The sequence below is a fragment of the Heptranchias perlo genome, chromosome 4, assembly GCF_035084215.1.
Source record: "Heptranchias perlo isolate sHepPer1 chromosome 4, sHepPer1.hap1, whole genome shotgun sequence".
Lineage (NCBI taxonomy): Eukaryota > Metazoa > Chordata > Chondrichthyes > Hexanchiformes > Hexanchidae > Heptranchias > Heptranchias perlo.
The window spans coordinates 130,028,258-130,045,782 of NC_090328.1; the positions used below are offsets into that span (position 1 = coordinate 130,028,258).

At 38.9% G+C, this 17,525-nt stretch overlaps 2 protein-coding genes across 2 annotated transcripts in view; one reads left to right on the forward strand and one right to left on the reverse strand.

The window, feature by feature from the left end:
• The first annotated feature begins 3,169 nt into the window (after positions 1-3,169).
• On the forward strand, positions 3,170-7,621 carry mlana (melan-A). Its single transcript, XM_067982297.1, has 5 exons — positions 3,170-3,268; positions 3,566-3,663; positions 5,757-5,853; positions 6,407-6,523; positions 7,431-7,621. Exons 2-5 carry the CDS (start codon positions 3,590-3,592, stop codon positions 7,512-7,514), a joined length of 372 nt encoding a protein of 123 aa, XP_067838398.1. The 5' UTR covers positions 3,170-3,268; positions 3,566-3,589; the 3' UTR covers positions 7,515-7,621.
• A 4,259-nt stretch (positions 7,622-11,880) lies between these two features.
• The window catches only part of LOC137321282 (uncharacterized bromodomain-containing protein 10), a 61,935-nt gene continuing 56,290 nt past the window's right edge, over positions 11,881-17,525 (reverse strand). The window contains exon 8 of the mRNA XM_067983636.1: positions 11,881-16,265. Within this exon, the coding sequence (XP_067839737.1) occupies positions 12,601-16,265 (3,665 nt within the window). The 3' untranslated portion in view covers positions 11,881-12,600. The remainder of the gene's footprint in view (positions 16,266-17,525) is intronic.

Here is a 17,525-nt window from a genome sequence, read left to right on the forward strand (position 1 = left end):
AGAGAGAGAGAGAGAAAGAGACAGAAAGGAAAAGTATGAAAATAAAATGAAATATTAACATTTTGTTAAATCTCGAAGAAGAATTTACTACATGCGGGAATGAGACTGAACAGTTTCAATTGTTCCCTTTCTGGGCCAGAGATGTTGATTGACATTAAATTAACTATCACCTCGTACAAAGGTTACTTATGCTCTTAATTACCAGCCCGAATGTTTGCAGTGAGTTTAATGGGCAATTAATGTGCAAATCCAGCAAGTTCTTAAAAATAACGGGAGGCTAGGGGCAAGATGCTGTTTGTGCGAAGTAAACGGCGGAGCGACGTAAATCGACCAGCAAGTTCTGGACATTTACAACTCATGGCGTATCACTTAATCCCCTGAATTTACTGGCCAATTTGCATATTAATAACGGCATGCTGTTATTTTTCCAGCAAAATTTGGCCCAATGGTTTGGTCATGAAACTGAGTTCCAGGCATTCAGGAATAAGAGTAATACCTCATACCCACTACACTTCTCGGTTTTTAGGACAATTATTCTTCCGCATTAAGATTAACCAAAAAAAATTAAACAGTTTGTCCTGAATAGGTTTTCACTTTACATTTAGTTATCAATCAAAATAAAATAACTAAGACAATTACAGGGCTGTAACACTCTAGGGCACAATTGACATTGTAAACTACAAGGTTGAAGCCTGAACCGTTTGCACAACCATGCCGATCTGAAGAGTGTGTTACTATTTTGAACACTTTTGTTTTATTAACCAATTTCAGAGTTTTCCTTTTTTGCAATGGAGCTTGTTTTGTTCTGTGAATAACCAGGATAGAGTCAATGATAGGACAAATTGTACATGGTCTTCGGCAGGGGTGGGTTTGATGGGCTGAATTGTTACTTTTGTTCCATGCTTTTTTATGTTCTGATGTTCCTACATTCTCGTACTCTTTGCTGTTACCATTATAACTGCAGAGTTTTATCATGTGGCTGTCCAGTGTTAGCTTATTGGGTCAGCTGACTAGGGGGGTTTTGCAGAGACATAACACATGTTTTACACAAACACAAGACTTTTGTATAAACCAGTCTATTTTATATTGTCAATAGAATCGTAACCACAGCTCCTGTGCCACATTAACCCTCCACGTGTCAGCATCCTAATACTCAAAAAAAATCAGTACCTGTGACTGCAATACACATACATTCCATCTTCTGTCCCTTTAGGAGGTGATTATTTAAGATGATGCAGCACATTTATAAAGAATTGATTGTCTTTGGGCATTCCAGTAGCTACAATGGTATATGGACCACATTTCATCAGTGGCAGATGAGTCATTATATGAAAAGGAAATCTAATATGAAGGCCCCTTCTAGCACTGGCCATGTGTACCTCTGGCGGTTCTATCTGGGTCTGATCTCGACAATATTCACAGAAAAATATCCGTTGGCTCAATTGTAGCACTCACCAGAACAATGGGGGCATTGTATATCTGTATGTGTGGATACTGGGAGGGGACGGGGAAAGAGAAAAATGGAAGGGAAAAAATTTGTTGCAGTTTACTGATCTGTTCAGCTTGATACCTGAACCTGCTTCCGATGAATACACTTATTAAAAAAATGCGAGCCATATGGAAAGAACCTTTTCAGAGATTTGCTGTTTGTTAACTGTGCAAACATTTCTACACTAGGATAGCAAGAACATTTTGAAAGCTCACTGTATACACTCAGTCCTATATACTCTATTACTTCAGCCAACACTACAAATTTGCAGTTGATGTTTGTGAATTTTACATTACATTTATACTGCAATTTCAGCTTTACAAATGCATTGTAATCAGAATTGGGTTGGGTCCTGATCCAAGGGGAGTGGAGCAAGAACCTCTGGAGCAGGCAATCTCCTGCTCCTTGGGTTCAACTTGGGAACATAGGTACAGGAGGTGGCCATTCAGCCCCTCGAGCCTGTTCCGCCATTCAATGAGATCATGGCTGATCTGTATCCTAGCTCCTTTAACCCGCCTTGGCTCCATATCCCTTAATACCCTTGGCTAGCAAAAATCTGTCGATCTCAGATTTAATATTATTAATTGAACTAGCATCCACTGCTTTTTGTGGGAGTTCCACAATTCTACCACCCTTTGTGTGAAGCAGTGTATCCTAACTTCTCTCGAGATGGAAGTTAGATGGAATATAGTCCGGTGGTAAATTGATTTACAAAGTGGTCAGTTGTCCCTTAGGCCTCCTAGGCACTTGTTAAACTTACCCAAAGTTTATTTCAATATACTCAGAGTTTAGGTATTAGATCATGGCCTCAATACATGTAAATTTTAATAATGGGCAGGACTGGAGATCTGGGCACAAACTCTCTCCTGGTTTTGACAGTCCTAATTGCGATGTGGAGATGCCGGTGATGGACTGGGGTTGACAATTGTAAACAATTTTACAACACCAAGTTATAGTCCAGCAATTTTATTTTAAATTCACAAGCTTTCGGAGATTTTCTCCTTCCTCAGGCAAATGAGCTCTTGAAACATTTGCCTGAGGAAGGAGAAAATCTCCGAAAGCTTGTGAATTTAAAATAAAATTGCTGGACTATAACTTGGTGTTGTAAAAGTCCTAATTGCAACCAGGCAGTATAAACAAGTTAACACTGGTTGTAAATGGATACTGTGGCTACCAATCTAAGATGCCCTCTGTAATCTAACGGCCTGGCAACACTTGCAACCTAGGCTCACATATGAAGAATATATTTTTGGATGAGGTACCAGAACCATGAAAACATCAGTGTAAACATACCCCAGCATGAGTCAGCACCATCAAGGTGGGGGGGGGGGGTTATCAGAAATAGTGATTAATAACTTATGCATGAAGGATGTGAATTTGTTTCAATAACTATTAAATGGAACCATGTGCCTCTTTAAAGCAGGACAAGTAGCAATTAAGAAAGTTACATGCTGGAAAAAGCAACAAGGAGGTGCAGTTTGGACTCAGAACTGAATTTCAGTCTGTGCCTATTGTTATTAAAACAGGCAGCAGATTGAATTGACAAAAGCTGCTGACTGTTTTCTTAGATTTTTGCATGCTGGTTTGCTGCTTATTCAAGTCGATTAGAGCTAAGAAATGTCTGACAGTCAGGGCTCGGTCTCATGATAGTCATGAGGACTCCGCTCAGAGGAGGAGGAGGAGGAGGGGGGGAAAAAAACCAAGGGAAGGTCTGACCAAATTGCTACTCAGCCCTGGAATCGGGAGTTTGCCGGACGTCAGCAGCAACTTCTAACACGGGTGAGTTGCTGGTGCTGATTATTGGTGCAATCAAATTAGTTTGTGTTTGGCTTTAGTTTTAATTCAATCCAATAACTTGTAAATGTACGAGATATGTTCAGCATTTAATAATGATTGCAGCTGTTATCTAGATTTAATATTTCATAACGATTAAAAATTAAACTCTAGAAATTTTAGCTGAGTACTGGTGTAGTGCTCATTGTGAATTAAATGGTGGAATGATTTTATTTCTAAACATTTGATATTTTACATTAAATATATTTTTAGGAATCTGTGTCCTTTTTTTTTATTTATTAGTACAACTGACACTAAACCTCAGAAATGCCAAAAGGTGATTTCACTCTGCGAGGAGTTTTTGGCTCTGGGAGAGGTGGCCCTTACCTCAAAGCAGAAGAGTAAGTCTGAGCATCCCTTGGTTCGAATTGCTGGCATATTTATCGCCTTCTCTCCTTTACTGTAGCGTTATTTGTAAACTAACTTAAAGCTAATGGCTACTACCATCTGCATTAACTGCTGACAGTCTTTAAACTCTGCTAAATTGGGTTAAGTATTACATTCATTTGTTGCCTGTTAAAATCTGATGATGCTTATTAGTAAGTCGCAGAATGAGTGAACTTTAAAAGCTCTCGACTGTGAAAAGCTTTCTGTGAAAAAGATTTACTGTAGTTTGTCTAATATCAATTTACTTATTAGTTAGCTGATTTTTTTAAAAAGCTCTGACTTGATTAAAAATGCATCTAGTTTAAAAGGGTTTCTACTGAATTATAGCAATAATTAGTAGTAGCTCTATAACTCACTAGTAAATAAAACTGCATTTGGAACTGACAGAGGCCCATCTATTAAAAGGTGTCAGAACAAAGGTGAATGATTTGAACTTCAGGTATGGAGGCTGAAAGATAAATTGGAAAGTAGCCCCAGTTCCTACTGTGGAACAATTGTGATTTCTTCAGTATCTAAAGCTGCGTTTACAGTGCCCGAGACCTAGGGCTCGCTAAAACCGTGTGCCGGGAACACTCATTTTTAGTGGATCTTCCAGGATTTCAGTTTTAGTGTAGCCCAGTCTCCATTAACCAGCAACATGAGCGCAGACCTTGTGCAACGTAAACGCAGGTCAGAGTTGTGTTATACATGGAGCATAAATGTTGCAGTTTGTTGGATGCGATCTTCATCCAACAAAGGGATTGATAATTTTAGGGAAAAGGATCATCAGTAAAATTACCCACAGGAGGATTTTTGCCTCCAAGTAAACTATGAATTTAGGTTTACTGCTCACATGTTTGCCAAGTCTGTTCACTCAATGTGATATCTAATCAGCCCCTGAAGTTTTTTTATTTCCATTATAGCAAAGATTATGGCTGCAACATATTTATATTTGTCATGGCAACACAAAACCATGTTCTGTGGTTCTTGTGTTTCTAATCTCCAAATAAAAAATATTTTTTTTCAACAAAGACAATGCCCCAGTACATTGCAATATGACTTTTTTAATTTCAAACAGTACAAGTATCAGCCATTAAGGGTTGAGTTTAATTCAGAATGACAGCCTAGAAGGATGATTATATCATTGTGCCAAAAATACATCTTAAGAGCACCACAAGACTAACCCCAAAGAGGCAAAGCTCTGGAGCAGACAAAGTCACTTCTATTAACATGTGGCCTGGCTTAAATGACACCCTTGTGCCAAGATATGCGTAAAGTGGAGCTTGTGATGCTAGCTTCTATGCCTGGAAGTGTTAATGCCTCACATTTAAATACATCTTTTCCTCACCATTTGCAGAATGAGCATTCAGAGTTGTTTTATCCCACCCACCCATTCCATTGTAGTGTAATTACATTTAAAACCAATGTCATATTGAACCAACTGGATCAATATAAACAAAACATTTCTTTCAGAAATACGATAATTTATAAAACATTTATCTAAAAACACCCATTATCAATATAAAAGTTAAACCTATAAAAGCTAATCTGACATTATAAGCTCAAATACAACTGTCCTCCAGTTATGAGGACAGTAGCTGATCCAAGTGGGATAAATCCAATACCATTTTAGCATTTTTGACTCCATTTTGCACTTACTCAGGATTTTAAAATGGTTGAAATACACAAATAAACAGTAATGCTAAGTTAACTGTTATGCTGAACTACCTTTTGGGTTTTCTTTTTGCATTCTGAGCTATCAAAGCCTAGGACGACGTCAAAATCACCATTTCCCAGACGACTTAATGTTTTGTCACAGTGAATTCAAGTCCAACAGGGGAGAATTCTCTGTCAACGAAAGTCTTTGGTCATGTTTTGACAAGGAGCTTGGAAGTGGCCAAAACTGATCAAGACTGAAAAGCCTGCAATAACCTTTCCTAATAATTACTGATAAGGGTTCCACCTTTGGGAATGCAATAAATTAGCAATTTGCATTTTGTACCAGACAGAAAATAAACTTTAAAATTGATACATCTGAATTTCCACTCCTCTAATTTCTCTTTTTCAGGGCTATTGGCATTGCTCTTCTGGTTATAATCATGGCAGTTCTATTGATAATAGGATGCTGGTACTACAAAAAACGTAATGGATACTTAATACTCCAGGTATTTTTTTTTAAGAACACTTGACTTTGCAGTTTCAAGGTTGAGTATCATGGTTGTGTTTGACTAAAAGCAACAGTGTAATAGTATATATTGTCGAGAGGACGGGCAAAGGATCAATGTGGCCTCTGGAATTGTAAGAAAATATCTTATTTTAATTGTTTAACAGTTGGGTTAGGTCTAGTGTGATTTCAGTTTTAAGACTCCAGCAACTCCAACTCCTTTTAGTTTACCCCTAGGCTATTATACTGGATCTTTATGCAGTCTGCTGTATAGATTTTTGCAGTCTGTATTTGCATTTGCAATTGTACTCGGGAGAAACTTATATGGAGTGAATTGTAATTAACCTGAACATTTTGCAGCAAAGAAAGTAACTAACCAGTTTTATCAGAAAAAATATTTTTGATAGCAAACGCCCCATAAAATGTGGTAAGTTTAAAAACAGCACTCCAGTTGACTCATGCTTAGGGCTAATCATCACAGTCCATTTAAGTGATGTCGCATGGATTGACATTTCAATGCTTTGAGATATACTGTGATACACTTCTAATTTCAGAGCCGACACTCACCTAATACTGTCATGGGATCTTTGATGGCATCAAATCATCACAGCGAAGAAGGAACCCTTTTGGAAACCAAAATGTCTTTGAATGATTACACTAACTCAAATCTGGTAAGATTGTACCTTTCATTCCCAAATTTATCTGATTGATGAATTTATATTTCTCAGAGACTTAGAAATTTGCACTACATGACTTATAATTTGAGCTTTAATGGAAGATTGCCAATGAATCATTGCATGTAAACTAGAAGACGGAATTTTATCCCCTGGTGTTAAGATACAATACATTCTGTAGAGAATGTCTTCTAAATACTCTCAATAATGAAATCCAAAGCAATAGGCACTCTATCAAATGGACTATTTAAAGTCTAAAATAGGCAGAAATGTGCATGATTCTTGAGAAGCGACGCCATAGCACTGACGCCACTCCGGTCTGCATTTACTGGTCTAAAGACTGATAGCAGGAGAGTGTAATGTGTACCTGGCAAGACCAGAGTTATACTGTGAGCTGCATCTGGCTGTGACTTGCATTCTGCCCACAACTATTTGTTGGGAGAGTGCATTCTCAAAACATTGAAGAGACTAAACTTCAAAAGGGACCCAGGAAATCCAATCGTCCGCCTGATGCACTTTTAAAACCTGACACCGCACTGGTGACCAGTGTGAAATTGCCTCCAGTGAAACCTTTGTATAGTTTTTATAGCATGCTTGGGAGTCACAACATGACCCAACTCTCAAGTTATGTTGCTCCTTTCATGTTGATGCACAGCCAAAACCATTTTCCAAAAGTAGTATAACTACAGACTAAATCTTTGCAGATGTCCATGTACTTTTTAATAACTGTATGATTAACTTGCTTGGTATTATATTGCTGCCACATAACTGTGCAGATCAAAGTTTGTACCATTTAAAAAGTTGTGATGGAAGTGTTGTGTATGGTTTACAATATTAAACCATTCATCAATTTCTGCACCTGTTAGATTAACAATCATTCAATTAATGTTTTTTTTCTCTTAAGATTCCAAGTGCTCCTCCCAAATATGAGAAAATTGCTTCAGAAAAATTGCCACCAGCATATTCTCAAGTTGTCAATGCACATTAATCCAGCACTTCTGATGAATCATCTTCATCCCAGACTTGGTTATACAGAAATGTAATCTTTGTATTCTGTATATGAGTTACTCACATACTGTTATGTTCGCATGTGCTGAAATAAACCAAATTTAAATAATTTAATGATTTGTACACTAAATTAATGATTACATTTGGCAGTGAAAGTTCTTCAAAATGTTTCACCAGACAAAAGGATATGGCTGATATTTGTGGAAATGTTTGAATTTTAGTGAATAACTGAATTAAAATGCACAGGACTGGTGACACATTATACACAAGTCAAACAACATTATAACGTGAATTACAACCAGTGCAGACAACCATGGCTTTAACAAGGTAAAAAGTAAGCACAATTTTGTGTTTACACAATCGGGACTTGATTTTGGGCAGTGTTCAATGAGCTTGGATTTCTTCAAGTTAGGTAACAGATCAGCAGTAAATATGTTTATTAATTTTCCTGCTGCTATAATTAAAAAGGTGGACAACCAAGATTCACCTTGCTGGGAAAAAAAATAGCAGGTTTCTACAAAAATAAGTCATCTGAAAATTATGGGGAAATTGATTGGAGTGAGGCTGTTTTTTTTTGCTTTGTTGCATCAGTCCAGTCATGCATTTTAAATAAGGGTTGAAATAAACATTAAAAATCAGGTGAGGACTTCACTGGGTCTCCACTCATTGTTGATCATGAGGTGTATTAGGCCAGTATGGTGTGCGCAGAGTAGCAAGACACTGGATTACAGCTGCTACACCAGCTGTACCATTCAAGGAGATATGTAAAGGAAAGATTAGTGAATTCTTTTTCTCTTCTCTCACCCCACCCCCAAAAGGTGCACCAGGACCTTCTTGTACTACACCTAGCAGTCAGTTGCAGAGGGGCATTAGCAGAGATGTTGCAGCAGGTTGGTTACTTGTCTTCTTTATTAGCCCGGATCATTAAAGAATGGTAGGAGAGAGAAACCAGGTAACATCAAACCTGTCAGCCTAATGTCAGTTGTGGGGAAGTAGGACAGTGACTGAGCGCTTAGACAAATATGAGATGATCGGAGAGAGCCAGCATGGATTTGTGAAGGGTAAGTCATGTCTGACTAACCTGGCTGAACTTTTTGAGGAGCTCACTGACATGGTGGACAATGCAGTGTCTATAGATGTTATCTATATGGACTTCCAGAAGGCATTTGATAAGGAAAAATTAACTGGTACGTACTCAGATTGATGGGATGTGACAAGTGGTGTTCCCCAGGGATCTGTACTAGGGTCTCGGCTTTTCACCACATTTATCAATGACTTGGATGAGGGAATAGAAAGTTGTATATCCACATTTTCAGGTCACGTATGTTAGGACTGTAAGTAGTGCAGATGGGAACAGGAAGTTACAAAGGGGCATAGACAGATTTAAGAGAGTGGGCAAAACTGTGGCAAATGGAGTTCAATGTGGGGTTATCCACTTTGAATCCAAGCAAGACAAATCAAAGTATTTTCTAAATGGTGAGAAACTAGGAACTGTAGAGGAGTAATGAGATTTGGATGTCCATCTACACATCAGTAAAAGCTAGCGGACAGGTACAAAAAGCAATCAAAAAGGCTAATAGAATGTTGGTGTTTATCTCAAAGGGTCTGGAATACAAAGCGGAGGAAGTGATGCTTCAGTTGTAGAGAGCCTTGGTCAGACCCCATCTGGAGTGCTGCATTCGGTTCTGGACACCGCTCCTCAGTAAAGATATATTGGCCTTGGAGGTGTCACAGAGCAGATTCACCAGAAGTATACCAGGGCTTAAAGGGTTAAATTATGACGACAGGTTGCACAAACTTGGCTTGTATTCCCCTGAGTAAAGATGATTGAGGGGTGATCTAATCTAGGTATTTACAATGATAAAAGGATTCGATAGGGTAGATGCAGAGAAACTATTTCCTCTGGTGGGGGAATCCAGAACAAGAGTACATTATCTTAAAATTAGAGCCAGGCTGTTCAGGAGTGAAATCAGGAAGCACTTCTTCACCCAAAGGGTAGTAGAAATCTGGAACTGTCTCTCCGCAGTAGGCTGTGGATGCTGGGTCAAATTAAACGTTCAAGATCGATATCGATAAATTTTTGTATGGTAAAGGTATCATGGGATATGGAGCAAAAGCTGGTGAGGAGTTGAGATACAACAATGATCTAACTGAGGGGCTGAACCGTGTCGAGGGGCTGAAAGGCCTACTCCTGTTCCTATGGAGAAATCTGGCAATAGGAGAAAAATCTTGCCCCAAAAGCTTTTTTTTTTGGGGGGAGGGGTGTGGGGGGCAAGAGGAAAAGAGATGAGGACATGCACCAAAGATCAGCATTTAAAACAACAGGACACACTTGTACACTTATAATATATAATTAAAAAGTTTAACTTCAGCATTAAAGAAAAGTAACTGGAACTAGTTGTCAAGGAAGTTTGTTTATAAACTGTTTTGCTGGATAAAAGGGACTTACTAATGAAAGCTCTCATGCTTAAAAACAACCAAGGAGCAAAAATAAAACCAATAAACAGAGAAAGAACTTTTTGTGGTATGAGCTACATACAATAGGCAGGCAAAAAAACTCATGACCCACCTTAAATCAAATTATGTTAGCAGAATAGATTACCAGATTTAACGTCAACTGTATTTGGGGATTGAAGAGAAAGGATTTACTGTTTTAACTCTTTTTAAAAAAAAATCTCCTTAATAAATAAATATACCAAAGTAGTACAAAGACAAAGAGAAATTACCTCTTCAGGTCAGCTTTGATACGCTGAAGAACTTGTCCTGAGCTGTCAAGCTAACCATGCGAAATCAGAGCATGTAAACTGGTCCAAGATAGTAGCATTGCAAATAGCTGAAGCAGCAGTCACTAAGTGAGTGGAGCAAACTCAAATGTTGTCAGAACAGGATCTATCAGGGAGAGTTAAGTAGGAGATACAGTTCACTATCCAACCTCGCAGCAGCTATCTAGTAATGAATTACCTAATCTGGTGACATCTGTCCAGTAACAAACGTCCCTAAATTGCTGCTTCAAAAGAAAATTAACAAATTCATGGAAGAACCTTTTTCATCATAATAACTGCACATTAACCAACAGATATGGATTATGAAGTGAAGGATCAAATTACTAGAATTCCCTGAGAGATTGAATTCAGGAACAATTTTAGACAAAAGGATACAGCGCGAGACTCATCCTATCTTTTGCCAAACGAGGCAAAGATGGGTGTACCAGAAATACACACAAGACAATCCTTCCAATATTATGGTAAATAAAGTAATAGTCTGTTTATAAGCACAGAAACCTATTGATTAAAAAGATAGTGATATCAGTTTGCAAGAAACCTAACTCAAACCAAGGACAACTTGAGGAACAAAAGGGCAATTTCGAGGTACAATTTATAAATCAGGACACAACTGGGTATTTCCCCAGCACTGTATTTGTCAATGATCAGAAAACACAGCAGAGCATGAAGAATCCTTCCTACAGCAGTGGGTGAGTAGTTGAGGTACAGATCAGGGGTCGATTTCTTTGGAACAGAGGAGGATGAGGGGAGATTTAATGGACGTGCATAAAATTGTGAGGGCCCAGATGGAGTGGACTGCAATAACCTATTTACCCTAGCACAGGGGTCAAAAACCAGGGGGCACAGATTTAAAGTAATTGGTAGATTAGAGGGGAGCTGAGGAGAAATTTTTTCACTCAGAGGATGATGGGGATCTGGAACTCACTGCCTGAAAGGGTGGTAGAGGCAGAAACCCTCAACTCATTTAAAAAGTACTTGGATATGCACTTGAAGTGCTGTAACCTACAAGGCTACAGACCAAGAGCTGGAAAGTGGGATTAGGAGGGATAGCTTTTTTTTCGGCTGGCACAGAAACGATGGGACGAATAGCCTCCTTCTGTGCCGTAAATTTCTATGATTCTATCGACAGAAAAACTCCTTCCACATGGCATTATAATCCTCCAATGTACCAGCCTTGTAAAAAGTTGCAGATTGCTGGAACTCCCAACTTTTCCAAGCTAGCACTTCACTTCCCTGTCAATATTCACCCCACCTCATCGTATGAACACCGTAACTTATTGTTAGAGTACAGTTCCACAAGAGATGGTTGAGATTATAAAATAGGCAGCATTATAATAAACATAAAATGCATAGCTTTATCACAACTGGGAAAACTTTTCTCCCCTCTAATATCCAACTGCAAAGAAGTTGAGAGAGATTCATGACCCAACCTACTTAGTCAAACTTTAAGCCAGCAATTACTGCTGCAGATTTGGAATTGAATCAACATATTATTTATAGTTGGGGAGGGAACTTGCATTTGAATAAAAACCATATAAGAAGCAAATAAATAACAATTGCACACATTTTTAATCATGCAGATTTGTCTGCATTTTTCTAAACACTGGTCCTTAAAAGCTACTAAACAGCTTAAAAACCTATACATTATATAAACAAGAAACAAATAAATTAGCAAAATTCTTTTGTACATTCACTTTAGTACAACTTTCTGGGTTCAAAAGTATTTACAACTGTACAACAGACTGCAGAAGTTTTCTATGTTAAATACTTAAAAAAGGAAGCAATAGCATATAAACAAGTCTTATGCTTTTTTTTTTGACTGCACATTTTTTTTAAAAATCGCATACTTAAAAGTAGAACATTGCAGCATACCAAAGATGTAGACATCAATACAGGTGGTACTGCAAGTGTGCAAGAAGCTTTTGAGTGCACAGTAAGCAATCACTAAAATTGCTATGCTTTTGTTAAAATTATAAACCGGGGAAATTTACAAGTCCATTCAAATTTGCTGTCTTACAATTTTTAAACATTGCTTTTGTACATTGAAATACACAGATTTCACAGATACAACACAAGGAAAACATCTTTGCAACAGGAATTTAGTAATTGCAGACTAAATAAATATTTGTGCCTCTCAGACATCTCAGTCACCGTTATCTTAAACAACTTGGCTGATGTAATAAGTTGGGCCTTATCCCTGAAACCAAAACATAATCGAGAATGATTCCAGTTCTATTGAAGGTTCTCACAATCCCCATGGTTTGGATATCTGGCAGTTGTAGTTCAAAGATTGGAAGCTGCTGAAACGGTTCTGGTAGGGTCAAGTACTTCAGATGCCTTAAACGCAGGGAAGACTACAGCAGCGCTCGCACTTGAACTCCCCGAAACATGAGTCAGAGAGGATGGTGACACGACTTTTGCAACAGGATTAACCACAGTATTAATAGCATTTAAAACAGCTCCCTCTGGGCTGACCAATAACTTACTGAAGGAAGTACCTACTGGAAGAACTGTGGCACTCTGGCTCGTAGGAGCTTGGAATTTACCTACTGCAGTCTGAAGCTGAGGTCTTGCTGTAGGGACATTTATCAGTGATGATCCTGTTGTAAGATGAGCAGATTTAGATACAGCGGCTATTGTTTGTGCAGCACTCTGAACACACAGGTTTTGAAGAAACTTTTCAGGTGGAAGAACACAAGGAGGCAGCGAGGATTGAGAACGTTGGGATACAGCAGATACCATCATGGCCTTCTGACATGCAGATGTAACATCAGTTCCTGCATGAGGTCCTGGATTGAGATTTACTGCTTGAGAATTACTCTGTTTAGGTGTATTAGAAATCAGCAGGACATGGCTACCAGATGCAAGGCCTTGAGGTGGAACAATAAATCGATGATTGTTAATGACTATTTGAGTCCCTGGTGCCAAAGGAGTACTTGTGTTGATGACTATTTTCTGCCGTATACAAGATTCGTTTAATGGTCCAGAAACTTTGCTGACAGAAGATGGCCCAGTTGCTACAGGCTGCATTAGGGAAGAAGCTGCAGTAACTGTATTAGTAATTACTGGATGTTTTGTTAAACTATGTACCGTTGTTTGATGCGCCAAGCTAAGACCCAAACCAGCAGGAGACAACACATTACCAACAGCTGGTGCACTCAGGCGAGTAGCTGCTTGCACAGCTGCAAACCTTGGAGCAGTACTTGTGTTGGTTGGTGAAGCTGTTGTGTTTGTACTCTGAAAACGAATGACTGTTTGACAACTGTCTTTTGAAAAATGTGTGTTTTGTGGGGGAAAGGCTGTACTTATTGGTTGAGTGTTTGTTGGTACCATCTTTGAATTGACTGTTATTGGGTTTGGTAAAGCAGCTGTAATTGACAAAGGGAGAGAAGGAGTCAGTGACAGATGTGACATCTTTGGCTGCGCAGATGCAAGAAGCAACGAGGAAGCAAGGTGCTCTGCTTTCACCGTAGAAATAGCAACAGGAAGTCTAGTTGATAGCATCCCCTGATTAGATCCAGACATACTGTCATTTCCTGTAAGTAAAGCAGTGGGAAGTGACCCAAATGTTGCAAAAGTTGGTGTTGGAAGAGTTGCACCTGCAGCAGTTGTTGCTACTGTGTATGCATTTCTAACACACATTTTGATTCCTGTGGAGTTCCTAAAAGATGTAGAGCTCTGGTTTCCCATCATAACTGAAGGAATTGTTGAAGTACTAATACAAGTTGTTGGTAAGACTGAATTCTTAGTAGATAATCCCTCTACCCCCTTTGCAGACATATTCGGCACAACACTGATTCCCGGGACTTTCAAATTGCTGTTTCTTACAAGGTGGGCTGGATTTCCCTTCATAACTTCTTTTACCTGAAATGGGCCAGGCAATGGATTGGCCTTAATTGGTGTTTCCCCAGTGTATGGTAGCAGCATCACCTGACAAGGATCTGCATTCTTCACTGCCATCTGTTTTGTGTTCAACGGTGGTGCATGCTGTTGATGGAGCGGTTTTGTTAATAATAAGTTGGAGGATGAGGACATTGAGGTCACAGGTGGACTCACAAAGACTAACTTTTGAGGTTGAACGTTTGTGGCTGCCATGCTGACTTGACTTGTGCCACAAGGTGTGGCAGAGGGATTTGGAACCAATAAAAGTTTTGGCATTGTAGTTCCACCCAAGAATGTGCTACCTCCTAGTTTATTACATTCTGGCGGTGTCAAAAATAGCTGCTTGCCACTTGCAGCATCAAGTGAGAGTTGTAATGATGGTGCTTGAGGTACTGTTACCTTATTTTGGACCGGACCTCCACTAGATAATCCACCCACAGGACCAGTTACTAAATTCAAGGCATTGTGGGTACTGGTGTGCACAGCTGGACTCTCTGAAACAGTTGACAAGACTGTGGGCAGAGGCACATGAACAGGTGCATTTGCGACTTGTACAACTCCTGCATTATTCACAGTTTTGCAAGGTCCTAATTTAATTGCTTCCCCACCCAATTGGTTTAGGCCTAATGAAACTGCTGAAATGGAACTGGAAACAGGACCAAGGTTTTTAAGGGAAGTCTGTGCTGGAACAAGAAGAGAGGTCAATGGTGACGATGATTGAGTTTTTGATACCACAAAGTTCTGAACCTCTGGTAAAAAGGTAAATATTGGCCTTGGAGTAATAGCATTAGGTGAGTTTTGGTCTGAGTTGGTTTGCACCTTAACAACACCGGTGTTTCCACCACGTGTCATGACTAAAATGGACTGAGAATCTCGGATGCACACCGTTTTAAGTTCTTGCTTTGTTTCAGTTGATTCCTTTGGCTGCTGCGAGTTGAAACTCTGAGCTGTTCCAGTATTACTTATTGATCTGCTCTGTAATTTTGTTGGCGTTACCGCCTGAATAGCTGCTGATTGACCACTTCTAGTATTTGATGCCGTAACTGAAGGTGCCATAATTGCTGACATTTCCACCCTTCCTTGTGATGCTAAAAAGTTACATGAAGATGATGATATAACCGTTGTTGGCTGACTGACAGAAGTCATTACCGATGCTAAACTCGCGGTGCTCCTACCCTGTGTTAAATTAGAAATCTGTGACTGAACTTTAACTGGCGACAGAGACTGAAGGCCTATTGAAGGAGAATGTCCCAAATTAGCAGTTTGAGAGCCAACTGAAGCCCGTTTCTCTAACTCCCTTTGTGCCTTAGGTGGACTTTCTTTTTCAACAAATTTGCCATCTTGTTGCTGGGCCAGGAAGTTTTTGGGCACAATAAGTACCTGTTGCATGATCCTCTCACCAGTCTTTGGGTCAATAACAGGTTGGACTGCAATCTTAACCTGGCTGTTACTGAGATCAATTGGCACACAAGATCCATCAGGCAATTTATACACCATCTGCAGTGGGCCTTTTGCAGATGCAAGAGATGGTAAACAAGATTTTGCTGGACTTGGATGTGATGTGACTGCAGTTGATTTCTCTTCTCGATTGCTTGCCTCGCTCACAGAGGAGGATGTCTGACTGGTTAAGGTCACTTTGTTCCCATTATGTTTTGCAAGTAAGGCTTGAATAGGTTTGGTCCCTCTCTGTACAGCTGATCTTGATACGCTGGTTATCTCACCTTTTAAAGCATCTGACTTGACAAAATGTTCATTTGGCTTGCTCGAGTTGGTAACTGGTTCAACTGGAAGCTGTACCGATGCAGGTTTTGATTCACTCTGTTGGTTTCCAGGCTCAGGGCCAAATGACACATTTACTATGTTGTGATCTGCAGCAACCTCATTTGTGCTTAGTTTGGTCTTTTTCCTTGGAGGAGATTCTTTCCAATGCTCATCGAGATCATTACATTTAGTTTGTCTTTTAGGATTCTTGGAAGCTTGTTTCTTTGTTTCTATACTGGAACATTCTCTTCTTACGGGCTTCGGGCCGCCTGTAGGTATCTCCATCTCTGGCTGCATCATGTCATCTGAAAGATATCAAAATGGTTAAAAATACGAATGAAATGCAGGCAAACCCTGTAATGCCAATAACAAATAGCTCAGGAGGTATACATAGTACTGTAAAACAGAGAAGCATCTAATTACATTTATGCTGCTGTATTAATCACTAAGTGTTGCAGAAAATGCTGGCAATGATAGCCACTGTAAGCAAATTATAAAGACGAATGATGTCATACTGCCTGATCATTGGATTATTTTAACTAGTCTTAATTAACAGACATAGTAGGTTTACCAGTTAAAAAAGGTATGGATATATAAAATATACAAGACAACATGTGAGGTAGAATTTACATCTCAAGTGGGCTAGCTTAATAACTCAGAAGTGATTTACAGCTGCAGCATCATGAGTACACATGGGAGATTATACATTAACATTAATTGGCAATGAATTAAGAAAGTTAACAAGATGTTCTTTAATGGTGTGGTTAAGGTGTAATGTACATGAAGGTAGTAAGTGTGCTCATTAGCCTACTGCATGATGAGAGTTAGGAATGTTTTTAATTGCTATCTTCAAATGAATAAAAATGAACCCGTAGTAATGTAATTTCCAGGAAATAGTTCACAGGAATCCACATCACATTTCAATTAATGAAACTATTACTCCTTTGAAAATTTATTTGAAGATGATCTTCAAAATATACACATTTTAAACCCAACAGCAGAGAGGCACTTGCGTTTCCTTCAGTTATATTGGAACAGAATTGGAAAGGAATCCAGCACTGTAATTTTTTCTAAAACCCAATTTTTAAAAAGCATCTTCATTCAATGAATCTAAATTTGAACAGATATTCTCCTGTACAAGTTAAAGCTTTTATGCAATTGCTAAATTGTGATATATGCCGAATAACTTTTCTCATAGTTGTTTTCCTTGATCTAAAAAAAAGATTAAGAATGTGTAAATCTTGATAATTAGCCATTTTCTGACTGGTTCTCACTGAATATAGGTCTTAATTAAAATGGATGATAGACAGTCACCATAAAAGATTCCATCATGTGCAATGGAAAGCACATTTGTGCTCTTCCCACTTGCAATACATAGTGTTGACTAGCACGACCAAAGCTGTGCAAGTACTTTATGCAATAGTCCAATATGTATAACAAAGGGCACAGTTAGAGGTTAGCTATAACAATATTGTAATCCTGATCCAAGGGTTTGAATTAAACATTGTTGCCCAGTTTCACCAAAGTGCGTCAGATGAGCCAAATTGACTTTTCTCATGCTTTTT

Excerpts from the sequence above, each read along its gene's own strand:
- mlana (XM_067982297.1), top strand. The coding sequence starts at position 3,590 with ATGCCAAAAGGTGATTTCACTCTGCGAGGAGTTTTTGGCTCTGGGAGA. Across the intron at positions 5,854-6,406 it reads ATGGATACTTAATACTCCAG|AGCCGACACTCACCTAATAC; the intron begins GTATTTTTTTTT and ends TTCTAATTTCAG. Across the intron at positions 6,524-7,430 it reads ATTACACTAACTCAAATCTG|ATTCCAAGTGCTCCTCCCAA; the intron begins GTAAGATTGTAC and ends TTTTCTCTTAAG.